Genomic DNA, 9046 nt, shown 5'->3' on the forward strand with positions numbered 1-9046 from the left:
ACGTACCTATTTATCTTAGCATTTTTACCGAGATAAGACTTGAAATTTTTATTTACTCAATGATTTTATAATTTATCTCTTCAAAACATTATTGTAGTATGTAATTAAAGAAAAAATAATCTTAAAACAAATATTGATGAGGAATAAAGTATTTTATATGAATTGCGTACTATTTTCCGGAACATAATATTTTCTTTTAGTATAGCATCGTATATATTAAAGCAAAAATGCATTTAAAATATGATAAGCTGTTGGATTGAAAATGATAATGTGTTTGCTCGCAAACGAAAAAAAAAACCGACTTCAATTACATAATATAGTAATAGTATAGTAAAGTTAATAGTAATACAACGTAAGTTGACGAAAAAAATTAACAAACGCACTAGTCATCACTACGATTTTCGTCACTCGATTTCTCTGGGATCCCATCATCAGATCCTGGTTTCCTTATCATGGTACCAAACTAACTAACTAACCAAACAGGGATATCTCCTTTCTAACGAAAAAATAATTATCAAAATCGGTTTATAAACGAAGGAGTTATCCCCGAACATGCATAAAAAAATATGTATATATACAGTCGAATAGAGTAACCTCCTTTTTTTGAAGTCGGTTAAAAAATGGTTTTAATTTTAATTCTGATTCTTCGTTAACATAGTTTGGGCAACTTTTCAAACAACATTAATTAAAATGGATATACATTTATGTAACTGAGAATAAATTAATAAATATTTGAATGCATTGCTTTATCACATGAACATATCAAAAATTGACCGCTCCAGCGGGATTCGAACCCGCGTCTCCGACTGACCGTGTCGGCGCTCTAGCCAATTAAGCTATGGAACGATGTACCCGCTAGAGCGAAATTCTTGATATGATGATTTTTACTTTCGGTTTAAGCGAACCGTGGCGCCGTGATATGATATTCAAAAATGTTTAGAATTCCTAATTGTGGGTAACACAAAAAAATAAAATCGTACATATTAAATATAGCATGGTGTCGTCTCCTGTCAAAGATTTTCATTGTAATATGAAACTTTGAATAGTTACGGGTCTCTGTAAAGAACTCACTATAGACGGCGCCACGGTTCGCTTAAACCGAAAGTAAAAATCATCATATCAAGAATTTCGCTCTAGCGGGTACATCGTTCCATAGCTTAATTGGCTAGAGCGCCGACACGGTCAGTCGGAGACGCGGGTTCGAATCCCGCTGGAGCGGTCAATTTTTGATATGATATTCAAAAATGTTCATTATGATTCTACAAAATTGCAATATTCTTTTATCTTAGTTTTAATTAAAAACTATCTGAACATGCTCTATAGGTTGTTATTGATTACCAATGAATCTTCTCTTTCTCATTAACTGATTTTTTTATTTCATAAAATATAATTTTATTACTGTAGTTAAAGAATTGTCGAAATAAAAAGGCACATTTTAGTTACAAATAAATAATTAACATTTATTTTATTACAGTTTTTTAAACTATATCATAACCATCAGTAGAAAAATAATAAACGCCAGTCGCGTTACCAGGGTTCCAGAAACCGGCGATAGTAACATCATTTGTGGAACAGTGTCCTTTTTTGAACGATTTATACGTATCACACTTCCACGCCAAAAACCAATTCGGATTATGAACTGTTGCCGTCCAAATATCAACACATGCCCTATGATTGCATTTAGCAGCTTTCGTTGAATCGAAAATACCTGGTATTAATGGAGTCCCACAGTTCGGCTGACTCTGACCTTTTTTATTGATAAAGAAATCTATATCACCCAAAACACTGGTCGTTCCCAAGCCTCCGGCATTACAATGGTAAACTTCAACGTAATCTGCTACACCAGATCTGACCTGTTCTTGGGTTAAGCTATTTGAAAAGCAAGGTCCAGCCGGATCCAATGCAGTAATTCTAGAAATCTTGGTACCGGTATTTTTGTAGAATATTTCGCCAGCTTGACCCAATATTTGAGCACCCAAACTGTGACCAATACAGTGAATATTCTTAGGAGATATTCCACCTTCCTTCAAACCCGTCAACATTTGAGCCAATCCTTTACCAATATAATAGACGTATTTGACGGATCTTTCGTAACTTTTGATCTGACCTTGTCTGTCATTTGTGTAAGGAGAATGGTCAAGAATAATTAAGTAGCTGTTTGGATAATTCCTGAATGTATCCCTGACTCGTTCCTCGGTTCTTTTGTTGATGTGGGATTTGTAGCCACCGACAAAAATTATGAATCTTTTCGTTTTATCTAGTTCATTCAATGAAAGTATTCCCTTTGCTGCGTTGTCAATTGTAAAAGTTTCAACATCATTTCTCGGGAAATCATAGAAATATACATCTATTTCACTGACATCTAAGTTAAGTGTTCTGTCATGTTCGCCTGGAAAATAAATAAAAATCTTTGTTAAGTTGTATTCATTACTTTTGGAATTTTAAAAATAAACATTATAATTTTACACATAATTTAGTATTTGTTTTCTATCTATCACAAAAGTAAGGTTTTTTTTAAATGTGAATGTAGGAAGGAGGTCACACTGGTCAATTACAATGTAAGGTAACACAAGATAAATATTAATTAACAACTATAGATTGTAATATATGTAACAATTGATTCGTTTACACAAATTAATTATCCAAAGCGTCTAAGTTAAGCTACTAGAAGGATACAACAAGTGTGCTATGCCAAGCCAGAGCCTAGACTCCCTTACTCCCTTAGCCGCGGTTGCTCCGGTCCTTTAATACAGGTCAGAATGACTCGAGTAATAGGATGAGTGAGGGTAGGTGAGTATCGAACGATGTGCTAGGTGGCGTTATCGGTGCATCTGTTGTTTATTAATTCCTTGCTAATTGTGTACGACAGCACAGGTGCCGACATGCATTATAAATATTATATATTAGTGCAAATATATAATATTTATTATTTTATTATTTTCAACTCCCAACTTAAGAACTAAATATTTACAGATAAAATAAAGTATTTTATTATGACACTTGTTTAGGTAGACTGTACCCAGAAAGAAAGTGAAAATAACTCTAATCAGCAACTGTTGTTAATAGCGAGGTCCTTACTCTAAGATAATCATATATAACTATATAATACCCAGAAAACCCGTCCTTCCCAAGGATAATGGTCATGGAAATTTAATTGGGGTGGCTATATTCTTTACTTCCGTAACCACACAGCACTAGAGTATGTGTTATCAAAACTGTTTGCGAATTTAATTTCATTTTTTTAAATTTGTAGCCAAGAAGTACACAGAGTACAGTAAAAAAATTGCGTTTTAAACTCGAACTAGAATTACAGATTTGTTTACCAACGGCCTTGTCAACTTGTCCTGCTTTATCATTGAATCGAGTGTGATACTGCGATGGAGTGGTATATTTGCATGACAATACGCTGATGAATTTTACAATGGAAACGACAGTATTTCACGATCAACCAATCCAAATAAGTCGTATAAAAGGTTTCAGAGTGAAATGTATATTTTTTTACTCAGGACTTTCGACCTCGATTTCCCACAGATTCAATATATTTTTTTCATCTTTTGCATTCATGGCAATTGGTAAAACCAAACAATAATGCTACTCTACAATTTTTAACTATCATTTGTTTTTTTGTCATGCATGGAAATCGAACATCACACAAGCATATAACTTTGTTAATATATACAGATACATACAATTATAACATCGACAAATGCAAATGCACTTAATTTTAAATCAACATCTTATTTGGTATCTATTAGGTAATCTTATTTGGTATCTATTAGGTAATCTTTTTTTACTAGTAAGTTTACCAAAAATCTTTTCAGCTTCAGGTTTACTATTCAAGTAAAGATTTTATGATATAGTTTGTTCAACAATTAACTTACGATTTATTTGTAGCTGGTACAAAATGTAATTACTGGCACTATAAGTCGTCAATCAATTGTCTATTATTTATATGTTATATCATCGAATTGATACAAGAATCGATCGTCCGACTGATGTGCAAAATATTTCTTATTGCAAATATGTTACGATACCAATATCAATTACTCAAAACTCATATTATAATGCCACATGAGTAAATGACAGTGCGTGTACTTTGTACCGTACTAAGTATCTTATCAAACAACCGATTTAGTGCAAGAAGAGTAAACTACAAAATCAACACTCACACTCACACTCCACAGCAGTAACAACTCCGAAATTTAAGATACCGTAAACAATTTTTGGTTTAGTTACGTTTGTATCAGCGATAGCTTCATAGCTCAGTTAAAGCGCTGTTCTATATCTTTTATTGTATATTTTTTTATTAATTTTAATTTGAAATCACCGCGCTATCCTACTATTAAAAACTTGTACAAGATAGTAGCTACATCCGAATAAATAACAATCACTTTTAGATTATTTTTTATTGGATTACTGTTCATAAATTTATATTTTATCTAGCTTAAGAGTACTTTTAAAAAGCAAGTGTTGCATGGTTCCTGCCTTTTGTAACCACCATTATAGTGCTTAGTACACAATAATTTAACATTGAAATCAACTTATAAAAATCATTGTGAATTGCAAACATTATCTATGCAATACCAGCAACTGTGTATAAGATAGAAGTAAAAATAAATATGAATGTTTATTGAATTCGATTACAAAACGAATTGGATAAGCTTAAAGAGAAAACAGAGAATAGGAAATTACTTTCCGAGGTAGTCTTATCAATAAGAACAATCTAAAGATACTACTTACATGCGTAAAAGAAATAGGATGGAATAGCATGTATAAAATTTACAAATAAGAAAGTCGTTATAATAAATGTACAGAAATTAATTCCATTTTAAGACTTTGTCTAAAACAAAAAAAAAAATAAGGCTTCAAAATTTTTTCAAGGCGTAAAAATTCGAAGTACACAATATATCCCTGTCTTTAGATCGAGTGCACTCATGCATACTATATTGTATAGCATATCACTTTATTATCAGGTAAATTACTTATGTGCACATTTTTCTAAGGCTTCCGAGTAACAACATAATTACAGAGGTACACACAAAATTTGGATTGTAGCTCAATAATTTTATATTAGGAGCTATTAAAAAATAGTGAATTTTAATATTTTTATTCTTAGTCGATGAAATTTAATAGTTGTAAAGATTTTAATCATACTTTGAATATTAAGAAGTTACGTATCTGACTTTAATGAAGAGCATAATTATAACTAAATTTGTAATGGTTGAACAGTGATTACAGACTTTAAAAAGAAGTAACTGTTTTTTCAGAAAAATCTACATACTGAATTAGTAGTAGTCTCACATATAACAATAATAAATTAATTAAATATTAATAGGTAATATCAGTGGCATGGCGTAGTTTTTTGCCGCCGGGGGCCCGCCGAAAATTTGCCGCTTCTACATATTTTTTTTTTTTGTACCAAATTAATTTAACACACTAACCTTATTACCTCATTAACCGAGTTAAAAAAGGAGGAGGTTCCTAATTCTACCGTATTTTTATGTGTGTATGTAACACCCACTCAGACTCTACAGACACTACAGACTCGCTTTGGACTTATTATTTTTTCTTTAAAAAATCGTGGTTATTTTGCCACCACCCTTTTGTGTGTCACCCGGGTCGTGGCTCCCAAACACGAAAAAACTATTGAAAAGTGATTTTAGAGCAGACTCGAACAACGATTTTTTATTGAATTGTATAGCTTAGGATTTTGACTAGCCCGTTGGCGCAGTTTGTAGTTACCCTGCCTTCTGCTCCGAGGGTTGTGGGTTCGCTTTTCACCCCGAGTCTGGGTGTAATATAAATATTTATTTATATTATTATATATTATAGGTATGTTTATCGAAAGAAAAATGTAGCTATACCAGTCGACTGTTTCCACACATAACACAAGCATTAAGTTGCTTACTTTAGAAACAGACGACCGTGTGTGTATTGTGTAGATATTTGTGTAGATATATATAGGTTCATAATAAAACAACGATATCAATAACATGTAGATAACTAACGCAGGTAAAACTATGAAAAACTTCGCGTATCGCGTACTATGCTATATACCTGAAAACGTACGCTTATTTATATGTACTAATCACTTAAGTGGAGTACTACCATAAAATAGTAATAAAAATTTACTACTTGTAAAATTATTTTACGCTAGGTAGTCATTCTGTTGAAGGAAAGCTATAAGACATCACGACACTTGTTTACGACGAAAGCGAGGTAATATCATTTGAGGTCATTAATTCGAGTAGATACGGGTAAAACCCGATATAGCCTGTTCTGGTGTAATGATGACAAAAAAAAATTATTAGCGCCGACGGGCGAGGGTTCGATTCTTAATTGCAGCAATTATATTTCTTATACAAATTTGTGACAAATTTGTTTAAAGTGTTGGGTCTTTTCATTTTATAAATTACAGCATGAAAGCAAGTTGATCGCAATCTATACATACTAGAATTCTAAAGAAGCAAAGTTATTTATAGATTTGTTGGAGCATATTATGAAACTACTTAACCAATTTTGAATGTTCTTCGATCAGAAAAAAAAAAAACTAAATGGCTCTTAAGCCACAACAGGCGATTTTTTTTTTTTTTTTTTTTTCGTAATAAGTAATAATTTTCTTCCATAATTTGTTGTATTGAAGCCAGTTAACAAATAATAAATGGTGTTGCTGCTTATATATTTTTCCCCGTTTTGTGTATAAAAATCGTTTCAATTACTACCAATAAATATATTTTTTTCTATTTCACTTGGATTTAAAATATTTCATTGAAAATTTGTACTAAAAATCTAATACTATTAAAAGAGCAATTCTTGTATATACATATATATTCTGAATCTCGGAAGCGCCTCCAACGATTTTCATGAAATTTGATATGCAGGAGATTTCGGGGGCGGTAAATCGATATAGCTAGGCTAGATAGCTATTCATTTTTAGAAACTGTCGTTTTATCCCTGTTTTTAGGTAATAAAAAAATGGCTACAATATCGTTTGAATACGAAAGTAAATTTCGCAACTGTTAATAAAGTTGTAATAGCACAAGTGGGAAATCGGCCAGTCGGGATCAACCGACAAGACCACGGTTCAAATCCCCATGTCTCTCGAGATCGATTATTTTTTCCTTTTTTTTCTAATTGCACTCATGATTTTCTTATTTAAATACCCAGTTCACATTTTTTATTATTATGTCGGTAAAATCGGAAAATATTATTCATATTTTATCAATATGTAATTCGAATTTAAATATGATTTCCAAAAAACACGATTTACTAAAAAATACCGTGCTAAGCTCGAATTATATTACAATTAATAAATTCAGACGTAACTTGTATTGTAACAATAAAAATTGCACTTTAAATAAAACTAGTTCTTTATTTTATCATTTAAAATATTATCAAATACGAGTAATAATAATGCGAGTGTGACATATAATAAAATTGTAGATATTTTTAACCGACTGGCTCAAATTCTTGCTGAATAAAATATATGAAAATCCTAGAAATGCTATCCTAGACTATGTTTCATGTATATTTTTGTAAAAATTAACCTGAATACTATTTCCTGTTATTTTAACGTACGACGTGTGGGGTCTACCTGTACGTCATACTATAAAGTAATATCCCCATATTATGTACATATGTATATAATTATCAATCGTTAAAACATACTTTTTATTCATCCAATAAAGTTCAAATATATTTTTTGTAACTTTTAATGGATGAGTTACTTTAATTGACTTTCATTTTTATATATTTCTTGTTTCTATAGTTATCTATGTGAATATTTGTTCTTTATTTGATTCTAATTCAATTATCGCCAGTTAAGTCTCTGCTATATATCGATAACACTTGCTACTTGTTTAACTTAATTCGGTAAAAATGGAGCAATAAGTTTTTTTTACTACTAGGTCGGCAATAACGCACGTCTCATTTGACGGTAGGTGATTACCATAATTTATAGACGGCTGCTACACCAGAATCGTCCCAAACGCATTTCCGACCCATCCCAGAAACTCTGGTCACCTTACTCACCACAGGAACACAACACTGCTTGAGAGAAGTATTATTTAGCTGTGATCTTCGATAAGGTTAAGGTTCTTCCCCAATCAGGTTCATCATTCTGTGCTCAAGCTCTAAAATTATTATCAATCAAGTACTAGTAACAATTTATCATAAAATACACAATTACCCATTATTGTCAAACGTGAAAGTAAAATTGAGTGATATTTAAAAAGAGAAGAATATAATTATATTTATTTAAGTAAATAATGAATTAAGAATCAAAGACGGGTATTTTAAAACCTATATTAAAATTTATTTAGTTATTATGTTATAAAAGACTAAATGAAAATTTTTACCATAAAAGTTTCAATATAAATCGTATTTAACGTTAAAGCTTACATTTAATCAATTTCGATCGTAGCGCCAGCTGAAACGGGCCATATTTCTCCAAGTCACCGCGTCCCCATGACAACACATGTCCCAAAAAACAAACAAAAACAAACACAGCCGTCTTCATGTTTAACACACCTCTGTGATCACAAAACGACTGACGCGAATCACGGTCAAGTCTATACTACATATACTGAGTCTTATGACGTAGTGATCACAATGTTGAACATAAGTGAGTCATTAGATAATGAAATTTGTAAGATTATTATCAGAGGTTTTCTCTTTCATAAAAGTATTTCTTAATCATAATGCTTATTGTTATATTATTTTTAATATTTTTATAACTCCTGGCCAGTTTTGATTTTAGAAGTGTACCGCAGTGAATACAGAACAATCAAAAAAATACAAAAAAAAAAATAGGGATACGTAAAGTTACTTTAGTAACTTACATGAGTAAAGTAAACATAAAAATAAATACATTTATTACATACACCGCTTACAGCTACGATATTTAAAAAAAAAAAAAAAACGAGAATTAGAAAAAAAAAATTCAAACAATAGAAAATTAGCCATAGAAAAGTAAATAAAATGTCGAACTAGCAGTTTAACACAGCCTACGTTGAAACCCACTACCATATCTGGACTCATGCAACGA

The 9046-nt window shown here is 31.3% G+C and overlaps 1 protein-coding gene across 1 annotated transcript; it reads right to left on the reverse strand.

The window, feature by feature from the left end:
* Positions 1–1352: 1352 nt before the first annotated feature.
* LOC123656885 (lipase member I-like) lies at positions 1353–8584 on the reverse strand. Its single transcript, XM_045592501.1, has 2 exons — positions 8401–8584; positions 1353–2389 (listed from the first exon to the last, which is right to left on the reverse strand). The coding sequence occupies exons 1-2, from the start codon at positions 8516–8518 to the stop codon at positions 1479–1481; spliced, it is 1029 nt and encodes a 342-aa protein (XP_045448457.1). The 5' UTR covers positions 8519–8584; the 3' UTR covers positions 1353–1478.
* Positions 8585–9046: the final 462 nt, after the last annotated feature.

The sequence above is a fragment of the Melitaea cinxia genome, chromosome 10 (assembly GCF_905220565.1).
Source record: "Melitaea cinxia chromosome 10, ilMelCinx1.1, whole genome shotgun sequence".
Classification (NCBI taxonomy): domain Eukaryota; kingdom Metazoa; phylum Arthropoda; class Insecta; order Lepidoptera; family Nymphalidae; genus Melitaea; species Melitaea cinxia.